The sequence below is a fragment of the Aplysia californica genome, unplaced genomic scaffold (assembly GCF_000002075.1).
Source record: "Aplysia californica isolate F4 #8 unplaced genomic scaffold, AplCal3.0 scaffold00148, whole genome shotgun sequence".
Lineage (NCBI taxonomy): Eukaryota > Metazoa > Mollusca > Gastropoda > Aplysiida > Aplysiidae > Aplysia > Aplysia californica.
This window is the reverse complement of record NW_004797418.1, coordinates 1323345-1335822: the sequence shown is the minus strand read 5'-3', so window position 1 is coordinate 1335822 and position 12478 is coordinate 1323345. Positions and strand designations below refer to the sequence as shown.

The following is a 12478-nucleotide window of genomic DNA, read 5'->3' as shown; positions in this document are numbered from 1 at the left end:
CCTTGTGTTCACTTACCTCCCATGTTTGTTTGGATTTATGATTTTTTTCAATTTTTTCATTAGATTAAAAATATTCTACATTCAATTACCTTCATTTTGGTATATAACATGTCTGACTTCCCGATGGAATTATGCCCATCAGACACAAAAGAAGAACAGGGGTACTTTTCTGAAATTCTAAGACTAAGAAATGCCTTGGTCACAGAGCGGAAAACCCCTTGGTAGTCAAAGAGTTAAAGTGGTCGCTCGTTATGGAAAAGGGAATAAAATCAATCGAAGTATTTATTTAACGTGCTAAATTAATAAGGAGTCATTTGAAAGTATAAAGATCACCTTTAGGCCTTAGTCTTAGCTAGAATAGATAAGATAGATCTATCTCTAGATCTAGATCTCTACATCAAATTTCCTTTCCGTTACCTTGCTCGGGTCCAAAACCAGACCAATGCCTCTCTTCCTGCAATACTTTGTATTCGTCATACCAATTAAAAGAAACTTTATACGTCATGAAGAGGACAAAAGTGGAACAACCCAATATCGCGATAAACATTTCCCATCGTTTCTTCGGCGCCATGTTGTTGCCTAGTGTAAACAATTCGTGGGGAATTATGTCCCTTGAGAAAGTAGAAAACTATCCCCAGAAAACAATCCGAAGACGAAAAGACGTGAGCAGTGCCATTATGCTAATCAAAAATCTATTTCAAAGCCAAAGCCCTTACCAAGGAACACAGGCATATTTTTGAGTGAAAGATAAATGTTTTTTCATTGATAATTCTATTGAAGGCCTATTGAGGTATCAATGTGAATAACTAAACAGTGTATACATCTTTCTCAAATGAATCAAAAGTTGTTTTTAAATACAGTTATGACGTCATCAAAATTTGTGCTGGATGTGGAGAACAAAGAAAAGAAATCCTGTTCGCATGCGCACTGTGCCCTGGATTGCACTGGAAATTTCTAGGTTGTTCCTTCCTTCTCGACAAATTTAGAAATTAGAAACTCGAGTCTCGAGGCCTGGACGACCCCACATCATTCATAAAGCGACGAAAGGTTCTGTTGTGGCTCAAAGATAAGCCCAGAGGTGAGGAAAACGGCGAAGACATTAGAACAGTTTAAAACCAGCCGATTCGAGATCATCTTTGACTTGATTGACATTGTCATTGACTATGATTGACCACATATTTAATCTATAAAATCTAGAATATCTATTTTAGGACCGATTGACTGACGAATTCACGCTCACGTATACTGTATACACTCAAACATCGCTCGAGTCTTGGAGTTGGAGAGTTTTATTTGATCTAATCTAGATATCTAGATCTAGAGTCTATACCGCCTCGTCTCTGGCTACGTGAACATTTCAATTAGATATCTAATCTAGATTATCTAGATCGAATGACACGTAAGATGTTGCGCGCTGAGCGTGTGCTGAGCCAGGGGCTACACTGATTTGGGACCAGAATGTAGGCGAAGTGCCGAAATAGGCTTATCGGGCGACATAAACCCGGCTCCCGCAGGACGAGGGTTAACTGAAAAAAGTGGGTGCTTTTTCGGTAGTTCCCACCCCCCTTATATTTTGAGCCTGACCTATATCGAGATCTAGATTCTAGATCTAGTCTATACGTTTGATGCGAGCTAAGATATCAAACCTAACAAGTGCAAAACATCAAATTATGGTAAAATTGAAACCCCCCACCACATTTTTATTGAGGCCAGGGGGGCAAGCCCCCCTGAAACCCCCCTCTCTTGAGGCCTAAACCGGCTAATAACAATTGCGGGGTGGGAACTACCGAAAAAGCGCCAAAAAGTGGATAGGCACTTGGATAAAAATTTCAAAGCTTTCAAATTGCTTTAAAAACAATACCAATGCAAAGAGCTCAGTGACACGATTCCAACGCTACCTTAGTTATTGCTCTATGTTGAACCGTTTTTGAGATATGGCATTTTAAAGATCTTTTCGAGGGGATAACATCTATCTATATAGAAAAAAAAGGCAATTTTTGTGATCGAAACAGCAAGGACAACAAGGGAAATGTTAGCTGCTTCAATATGCTGCTGCGTACATGCAAAAACCAAACATTTTCTGAAACCTTGTGATGTTGAGGACAAAATAACAGTCAGACGAGATTTTTAAAATATGTCGTGGTGGGTAATATTGGGTAATATTATGTAACACTGTGTTGTGTAACGTGACCGCACCGTCCTGCGGTCAATATATTTTGCCATAACTTTCTTATAAATTAAGCTACATCAGTAATTGAGGTATCGTTTTGAAGGTCTTTTTAAGGCCTTTCTTTTGGAACATCTACATATCAAATATCAGTAGAATTAACAAAAAAACTGATTAAAAAATAAAATATATTTTAACAAAACAGCTGGTCGCCTAAAATAAGATGAGCATAGAAGTTTTTAAAGTTAACATTTGTGTCTACAGCTGCTGCAAACTAGTGTTTTTAGTCTACCTTAATTCATGATAATACTGTTTTTTAAATTCATTTTGCATGTTATTGTTAGAATGTTTCTTTCAAGTTTTAATTTGTCATGTAAATGATCAATTACTCTGTCTTTATCTTTGATTTCTCTTTTACATCTTTAACTCATGAGATTGCCCTGTAAGTTAAACAATAGTCTCTTCTAATTTTATTACTTCAGTTTGTTCAGCAAGTTTTTCATTATATTTTTATTGTGTTTATTTAAATGTTCAACTTCTTCAAAGACAATTAGTTGTGAAATATGACATGTTTTTTGAAGCACGCAATTGTGTCATGATACTTATTTATTCTTTCTTTATTTCTGGCAATTGTTTAGTTCACCCAGTCTGCCAACTTGATATTGTTAAATTAATGTCAATTTTTTTCCCTTGTCTGCAACAAATGCTTTCTTAAGTGCTCAATTTTTTTGCAACTTGTTCAAACAAGTTTTTCTGTGAATTCGACCAACTCCGCAAGCATTTCTGGATTTTAATTAAAGTCAGGATTTATTCTGGTGAGCTGTCAATAAATCCAATGGAACAATGGCAGGTTGTGATCAGGGGCTGTGGAAAGAAAAAAAAAAGCAAAGCAATGAATTCATCAATGAAGTAAATAAATTCATTTGTGAGCAGTGGATGGAAATTTGACATTTTCACACTACAACTCTAGTAAAGGGAGGGTGTAGATGACTAGACAAGAGAAAAAACATCTTCTAATAAACATGTAGATCTAATAATCTATCTTAAAACAAACTGGACAAAGTACATGATAATTTAAAGAGATATTTAAATAACAAGCACACACAAAAACAATTAAGAAGAAAAAATATTTAAAGACAATATAAGCACACAAAAGAAGTAAAAACTTGCGTGAAATCGATGGTCTAACAGTGACAGTAACACAGAAACAAAACAAGGCCAAGGCTGTTACATTTCCCTCCCCCCACCCAAGACTCCTTACTGATTGTTACATGGTTCAAATTCACAAGAATTATACAACAGTGATACATATTACATTCCAAAATTTAAAATAAATCATATCTTCTACTATAAAACATTCTTCAATGCCGTTTAAGAGGTAATAAACGCCAACAATACACGTTAGCGTGGGTTAAGTTCGCTTTCCGCAATGGCCGCCATGACCTCCCGGTTCACGCTCAGCAGCGCGATCGATAATAGGTCATGCCCATTCATGGAGAGTGACCTATTTAAATTAGGGCTCACACGCTTATGCCTCAACGTACAACATTGAAATTAACAAATAAAAGAGATAAAAGGTTGAAGAAAAGACTGTGAGGAGTACCTAAAAAAAAAAAGATATACTCTTTAAATATAAAGGCTTGAACTTACCTTATTTTTAACTCCTTGTAACTCCAAACACACACAACCGATCCCGAAGTGGAAAACGCCATAATACGCGCCTTTCTTTCCTCTTTAATTTGATAGGCGGAAGTAATCCATAAATTGAAAAGAACACTATAAACGAAACAAAACAAATAGGTACCCCCCTCACGGGGCCCGATTTCTGACACAAAACGCGGCGGCCGCAGGTGAACGAAAATCTCGGGCCGCGCGGGCCGATATCCAAGTGCCTATCTAATCTCTATCTAGATTAATTCGGGTCCCGAATCGGAACCCAATTCACGCAGGTCAAGTGTGTGTGCGTCAGTCTGCTTGAGTTTGTGTGCGTTTGTGGCCTTCTTCTAGAACCGCCTGCGTTGGTTCGTAATCGACTCGTACTTCTCATTCAAAACATGCCTAGTTGGTAGCTCTAGATGTTTGTCCAATGAAATTATAGAAGAAATTGACCCACTTAGGTCTTAGAATCTACTTGAGGAACTCGAAAGGATAGTCAGGAAACAAGACTTTCATTTTTCTATACAAAATCCTTCAAATGAGCTTGATTTTGTATGAAGTGATACTAGATCTACCTGATAAAAAATAAGCTTGATTGATAGTTTTGAATACCATTGTGCAGGCACAAAGAACAATTTTATGACCTGATGATGTTATATCCCCTTTCGAACCTCACGCTCAGGTCAACAACAAGAGCGCCCAGAAAGGTTATTTGAATGGGCGTAACTACTCGTAATGTCTTATCAGCTTGTCTTTGTAACACTTTATAAATAGAAAGCTATGAAAGATAGAGCGTTATTTTCATCATCGATTAACACGCTCCCACGGTATTCATGGCGAAAACTCACGTTTCCCGGCGCGCGCGTTGTACACCAACAGTACACACTGAGTGACCCCAGCGTCCTGCCCGGAATGTCCGACGTAACCAGTTGCTGATAAGGTTCGCATCTCAGCACAGACTAAGGACAAGAGTTAAAGCCTTTCTGTTAATCTAAATCTAAGCATGGGAGAAATTCCCCAGGATTTCTTGATCCTAGATCTTGAATCTAGTACTCTTTTCTCTAGGAATCTAAATAAAAGCTGCAGCGAGCACCTAGCACACCTTTGGATTGGCCCAATTATAGGTCTAAATGACGTATTTCCGCCATCTATTTATGTTGTCTTCCGGAGTTTCCCCCAGCCCAAGGCTGGCTCAATGCATTCCATTTGCGCAGCCTAAGGCGCATCCGCATCCTTGATGTACAGTTGAGCGACAAAGTCACCAACACCGCAGTTCTCACCCATATGCAGATCCCAAATCTGTTCACCACTCCGGCAGCGCCGACTCCGCTGGCTTGGTCAGGTGCATCGCGTGCCGGATGGAAGAATCCCAAAGGACTTGTGTACGGTGAGCTGTTCTCTGGAAAGCGAGTGCAAGGGCGCCCCCATCTTCGCTTCAAAGATATGTGCAAGCGAGATAAGCGCCACTAGCGTGTGATCGCGACAAATGGAGACAGGCGCTGCGAGCTGGTCTCATCAGAGGTGGAGCCCGACTGCGACAGGCTGCTGAGGACAAACGCCTTCGCCGAAAGAACAGCCAAGGGTTACCAACGCAGGAAGACGACACTCACAAGTGCAGCCACAGCAACAGGGACTGTCATTCCCGTGTGGACCTGTTCAGTAGCGGTGGGCGGTACCGGCGAAATCCAGTGTCGATACTACACCGCCGGAACCGCTACTGGGAGTGACTCTAGTAGGTGACGTCACAGACTTTGCGTCTAACGCCACGATCAGTGCCGCCCGCATCCCTCCCCCCCACACACACACACTCCTTCGGTAGAACCGGGAGTTCTGATACTGGGTACCGGTACCTGCCCATCCCTACTGGTCAGCCACAGCAAGCGCTGCTCTTGAGTAATCTCCGACGGCGCAGGTCCATATTCTCCTGAGACTGAAGGGTGCCAAGTGAATTTGGTATCTTTTATAAACAATTTCAGCAATTTTCGTTCCATAAGTTCACCTTCTCAAAGTTGTACACGCACACACTCAAGCCTGCCTCTGTACACGCGCGCGCGCTCACACAGCCAAAGCAGTCAGCAATGAAACTTAGATCTGGTAATTAATTAGAAACGTAGTCCATCGCCCGCTAAGTGGCAAAGCGGCCCGCCACGGTCAAGTCTGGTCAACTGGCGAGGGAAGCCCCGGAAGAAGACAAAAATAGAAGGCGGAAATATGTCATCTATATTTGGGCCAATCACAGAGGTGTGCTAGGTGCTCGCTGTAGCTTTTGTATTAGATCTACACACTTTAATTTAGCTCAGTCTGTTAGAACAACACTGGTGACCATGGCCGTGATCATTCAGATCATGATTGATCTGCGTCATGACATGATAATGATATAGATCTAATCATATGATCGTTTTAAATCTTTGATGATTTGATGTTTTGATTGATTCATGTAGGCCTATTATTGCTGAAAGACCAAGACCAATGTGGGTTCATTTTGTTGGTAAATCTGTAGCCTGCTAGATCTAGATATAGATCTAAGCCAACTTAAGGGTAGTTTAGGTGAGTAGAATCTAGTAAAGATAGAAATAAGAATAGAATTGGGCCCCTTGTTAGAAATATTGTAATTACTACCAAGCTAGAGTTTCGTTTACTTGAAGTATTAGAGGCCAAATCTCACTGCAAACTTACCTTTAATCGATTTTGGTATTCTTTCACTTTCCCTCCCGTCTCACACTTAGCTACCGGTTGACCATTTTCTTAATATTGATGCGCTCAACTCGAATATCAACTTCATTTCCGTAGCAAATTAATAGTTGTTGAAATATCTGATTGTTCTTCATGGACCTAAACCACACTGCCTAACCGCGTAGTCTTTTGTGAGCTTTGGGCCAATCGGGGTTCCAGGGGGGGCTGCTCCGTGGGGTAAAAGAAAATCTAGGGGGTTACAGGGGGGGCTGCTCCGTGGGGTAAAAGAAAATCTAGGGGGTTACAGGGGGGGCTGCTCCGTGGGGTAAAAGAAAATCTAGGGGGTTACAGGGGGGCCTGACCCCCTGTTTTAAACCCATAATTTGATATTTTACAGTTAGGTTTGAAATTTTCTTGAAAATGATTGATTGGCGACAGTTTTAGTGGCTTTATGTTGTGATCTGCAGCAAACAGTACTACAGTTTGAACACACACACACACCCCCCTCCCCGAAGCAGTGCATCTCTGTGTGCGGGAGTGAAAGTAAAAGTTATCCTCAATTTTATTTCAGCTCCCTCCAGCACCTGGTGCAAGAACTGGGCTTGAAATCAGAACAGACGGAAAACTTGTTCCTCAACCTCGACCACACACTTACTGCTCAAAATGGTGAAGGAGACCGGATTTTACGATATTTTGGAAGTGAAGCCCACAGCCACAGATTCAGAACTGAAGAAGGCTTATCGCAAACTAGCGCTGAAATACCACCCGGACAAGAATCCAGATGCAGGCGACAAGGTAGGCCTACAGTAGCCTTTTGAAAAATTTTAACTTGATGTCATTTTTTGAGAGGAGTTTCGTAACGAACGACCACTCTAAAATAGAGGGTTGGGGTTAGGTCCCTCTTTGTTGGGGTGGTCGCTTGTTTTGGAAGGCCTTCCGCCAGTTCACACAAAGTTCCTGGTATCACAAGAGTTTTAAATTTTGGGATTTGTTTCCCCTCCTTATTTTTCTATGCAATGCATCCTTTCCCTTACCACGTAAGAAATTCTGGGAAGGACTTCCATAACGATTGACCACCCCGACAAACACAATAAAAGAAGAACCCTGACCCAAACCCAAACCCTCGATACTACTCCTGCTTCACAGTGGTCGCTCATTACGGAATTCCTCCCAAAGGCACTCCTCCTGTACAATTGCAGTTCCGTTTGCACTAAGTCACACCATGTGTGTTTCTTATTTAGATCTAAACTGAATTAAAATTATATCTAATCTAGATATCTAGAGATGGGAACCGGTAATTTCATCACTCATAAATACTTCGCTTATAATCTCTCCAAAATGGTTGTATGCTGGTAGAGTTTTGGAGGATCAGCCTTTTTGTCTAAAGCTCTTTTTTTTTTTGAAGTTATATAATCAAATTAAATTTTCGTCCGAACTGTTCCATAGTTGAAGGATAGTTTAAATAAGGCAAGAACAATGTCTGGTAAACAGTTAGTAGGCTATGAGGCTTTGTTTGAAAGTAGGGGTCTATATATATAGCTTTTAGCAAAATTGCAGTACCGTACATTTCTAATACCTAATCATTTATTTTTACCAGAACTAATATGATCTTGCCTATCATACCTTTCATCAATAGTAATACCTAAAAACTTTGTTGTGTGCTACGAAATGACCGTCTCCATTCAACCTTGTGGATATGTGGTGTGACGAGATGACTGTGACGTCTTGACTGCACCGGTGTGACGAAATGACTGGTATTCTCTAAAGTTAGATTATCTAGGCTAAAGAGATGATCTAGATTCACCTCCCCAATGGCCGTCTTGTAAACAAACGGGACCGCGCAATTGTACAGGAGTGCCCTCCCAACTTCTGTGGTGGTGTGAAGTTTGTGTTGTGTTGGCTTGTCAAGGTATACTGAATATATCTGTCTCACATGGTCAATATCAGTCGTAAGACGCAGTATGCTATTATCAACTATGAGGCTCAATTTTTGTTTTTTTGAATCAATTGAAAGTTTTATGTGTTCTGCTTTATTTTAAAATTAAAATAAACGACTATAATTGACTGTAAATTTCAAGTTTCTATCTCAATTCTAAGACCTCCATTGCTATGGAAACATGTTGCTCAACTTCGGAGGCCATTTTCCCCATTTCATGTTTCCTCACCTTGCACAATTAAAAGCTCTGTATTTTCGTCCAGTATGGTCATATTTACTTCATTTTTTTTTTTAATTGTAGGGAAAAGGCGATAGTTTTTGAAAATGATGTGACTGATATTGACCGGCAGGGACACACATGGTGTTACCATCTTGGAACTGTAGGTTAATTACGTCAGTAAATGTGGGTTTGTTGTTGTCTGGTTTAGTGAAGAACTATGCTGAAAGAAGCTTTCACTTACATGTGTATATATATATATAACAATTCACTTGTAATGTTAATGCAGGCACTTAATATGGTTTTAAAAAGCTTGAAGTGCTTTTTTCAAAAGCAGGGAAAGGTTTTGAGAATAGGATCAGGTTCAGTGAAGACAAATCACTTAAAGGCTATTTAAGGGGCTATCACTTTGCCGGAGAGAATCCGTATTGAGCGGCCACTGTCAAATAAGAGGATAGAAACTCGAGGGTTAGGGTTATGTCTCATCTTTATGTATTGGTGTTTGTTTGGGGGGGATTGGTCGTCTCATCTTTATGTAGTGGTGTTTGTTGGGGGGGTTGGTCGTCTCATCTTTATGTAGTGGTGTTTGTTGGGGGGGTTGGTCGCTCGTTACGGAAGTCTTTCCCTATTTTCTGCCTTGAGCTGAATAAGATGGTAGGAGTTGCATGATGAGTGACCACACTGTGAGATAGATAGAGGGTGAGAAGGGTTTGGGCCAGGGTGACAAGGGTTTGGGCCAGGGGGACAAGGGTTTGGGCCAGGGGGAGGTCTGTTTTTTATAAAGGTCGTTGGGGTGGTCGCTCGTTACGGAAGTCCTTCAGGCCTATATATATACACGACTGTTGTTCTCCTTAGTGACCGTGAGTTTCTTTTTGCTGTTTTAAACTTGGCATTTCGTATTTTGCTTGTTAAGTCACAGAGGAATACTTGCTTAAATTACTCTGCACATTATGGGAACAGTTGTGGCATCTACTACCACTGTAAGGGAATTGTTTTTTCCTTTGAGCATAGAATAATTTTTGTCCTTTGACAGTGACAGTGACAATCTTTGTTCATCTCGCAGGGAGAAATTTGTCTTGGTCGTTATGAACATAGAATAATTTTGTCCTTTGACAGTGACAGTGACAATCTTTGTTCATCTCGCAGGGAGAAATTTGTCTTGGTCGTTATGAACATAGAATAATTTTGTCCTTTGACAGTGACAGTGACAATCTTTGTTCATCTCGCAGGGAGAAATTTGTCTTGGTCGTTATGAACATAGAATAATTTTTGTCCTTTGACAGTGACAGTGACAATCTTTGTTCATCTCGCAGGGAGAAATTTGTCTTGGTCGTTAACAATGGCAGTAGACGTTACAAAGGTTAGGTGCACTCACGCATACACTCACAACAAGACAGGACATTAGTAAATACATGTCTCACGTGCTGGGACAACCCGCTCCGTAAAACATTCTCCATCTCTCTTTCTCTCACTCTCTCTCACTCACTCACTCACTCTCATTTGTAGCACTGTGTGTTCAGTCTCACTGGAGTTGGTACGGTGGTGTGGTTTGCTTCTTCTTTCCTATGAAACGTCTATCGTCCTTATCTCCCCTTCTTCTTTTTTATGTTTGTTACTTTCTTGTAACACCTCTAATCTTCTGGCGCTCGTATGACCTTATGCAGTTGCGAGCGCCGTAAAACCTCTACTAAAACTAAAACCACTGCTAAAACTTTAAAAAACTACCTCAAAGTGTTTTTAAAAAAAAAAAATTTTCATTTGTTTGTTTTTTCCTTGTAGTTCAAGCAGATCAGTATGGCGTACGAGGTGCTGTCTGACCCCAAGAAGAGAGAGCTGTACGACCGGGGCGGGGAGGAGGCCATCAAGGGGGGAGGGACCGGGGGCGGATTCGACTTCCACTCCCCCATGGACATCTTTGATCTCTTCTTTGGCGGGGGCGGGCGGAGGGGAGGCGGCCCGCGGGGCCCGCGCAAGGGCAAGGACGTCATACACCAGCTCAAGGTCAGTGGGCTTTTGTTCTGGATGTGGTTGGTTGTTTTTGTTTTTGTTTGTGGATGGTTGGCGGGTGCTCTGGTGTGGTTTGCTCTATTCTTTCCTACCAAACATCTATCTTTCTGATCTCTCCTCTTTCTTTTTTGTGTTTGTTACTCTCTTGTACCACCTCTATTTTGTCAACACTTATATATGACCTTATTGTGTTGCAAGTGCCGTAATACTCTTACTAAAACTAAAACTAAGCTGGTTTTGTCTTTTTACTTTCTCCCCCCTCTCTCTCTCTTTCTCTCTCTCTCCCACTCTCACTCTCTGTTTCTCTCTCTCTCTCCCTCTCACTCACTCTCTCACTCACTCTCTCTCTCTCTCTCTCTCTTCACATCCCGATTTGTTTGTTGTGGTTAGATTTTTATGTACAATATTCTCAACTACATAAGGCCACATGAGCGCGTGGAACTCGAGTTGATTTTGCTTTTTTTTTGGGGGGGGGGGGGGGGGGGTGTGTTAGTTCATAGCACAGCTTTGTTTTAGTTTAAAAGTTGAAATAGTTGAAATGTTGAAAAAGAGACGGAAGTAAAAGCGTAGTGGCAGCGTCCCGATTTGATGCCGCGCGTTGGCATGTGTGGCAGGAAATGTGTGGACATGTTAAGACGTTGGCTCACTCTGTTGTTAGAACAAGAGGAAAAAACGAATGAGGATTTGCTATCTGTGGTTGGGCAACGGGACTCATAATCGTGAGGTTGCGGGGTCGGGGGTTCGAGCCGTGGGCCCGACGTTGTGTCCTTGGGAAAGACACTTTACACAAATTTTCCTCACATCACCCAGGTGGGAATGGGTACCCGGTCACAGACAGCGAAAGATCTTGTCAGTATGTTAGTGTTTTAGCGCCTATAAATGGCTGCTTGCACTGTATGCTTCCCAGGAAGTTGAGATTGTTTCAGAATGCTCTCAGGTCTGCTGGGGTAGTAGTATAGATTGTGGAGCACATAGAGCTTGCTGCTGGGCGGGGATTTACGCTATACAAATGCTGTCTATTATCAAAACGTCATTTCTTATGGTATGTTTTCCAATGTTGTAGTGATTGATAATAATAATTACTATTTTGATTAATTAACCCTCTCCGTACCCCAGGGGTCACTTTGTACCCTCAGGGGTCGCTTTGTACCCTCAGGGGTTGTATTCTTCTTATTTTAGTATATTTTTAGTGCGAAGATCTCTTTGAAATATTGTTGGAAAGTGGTGGCGCAGAGTTCCCCACGTCGTATGCATACGATAGTAAAACGCGACGTACGGATAAGGTTAAGTGGTGGCACAGAGTTCCCCACGTCGTATGGATACGATAGTAAAACACGACGTACGCATAGGGTTAAGGGGTGGCACAGAGTTCCTCACGTCGTATGGATACGATAGTAAAACACGGCATACGGATAGGGTTAAGTGGTGGCACAGAGTTCCTCGCGTCATATGGATATGATAGTAAAACACGGCATACGGATAGGGTTGAGTGGTGGCACAGAGTTCCCCACGTCGTATGGATACGATAGTAAAAACACGACGTACGGATAGGGTTAACAATTTGATTTGTTTGTGGACAGGTTCCTCTGGAAGATCTGTACAACGGCTCCACAAGAAAGTTGGCTCTGCAGAAAAACGTTATATGTAGCAAATGTGAAGGTATGTCTGTTATATATATAAGTAGCAAATGTGAAGGTATGTCTGTTATATATGTTGTTGTTGTTGTTAGCGATCCAGTAGCATCTGAGCGTTAACTCTTCTGCATGATGCCATTCGGTAATAGTTGCATGTTTGTTCTGTTGTCTTGAGGAGTAGAGGCAAT

The 12478-nt window shown here is 41.4% G+C and overlaps 2 protein-coding genes across 2 annotated transcripts in view; one reads left to right on the top strand and one right to left on the bottom strand.

Moving 5' to 3' along the window:
• The window catches only part of LOC106011611, a 4111-nt gene extending 3411 nt beyond the window's left edge, over nucleotides 1-700 (bottom strand). The window contains exon 1 of the mRNA XM_013081835.2: nucleotides 418-700. Coding sequence (XP_012937289.1) covers nucleotides 418-571 — 154 coding nt within the window. The 5' untranslated portion in view covers nucleotides 572-700. The remainder of the gene's footprint in view (nucleotides 1-417) is intronic.
• Nucleotides 701-749: 49 nt separating this feature from the next.
• The window catches only part of LOC101848288 (dnaJ homolog subfamily A member 1), a gene marked incomplete at its 3' end in the record, with an annotated part of 16469 nt that continues 4740 nt past the window's right edge, over nucleotides 750-12478 (top strand). The window contains 4 exon segments of the mRNA XM_013081847.2: nucleotides 750-1078; nucleotides 7068-7291; nucleotides 10429-10650; nucleotides 12237-12315. Coding sequence (XP_012937301.1) covers nucleotides 7160-7291; nucleotides 10429-10650; nucleotides 12237-12315 — 433 coding nt within the window.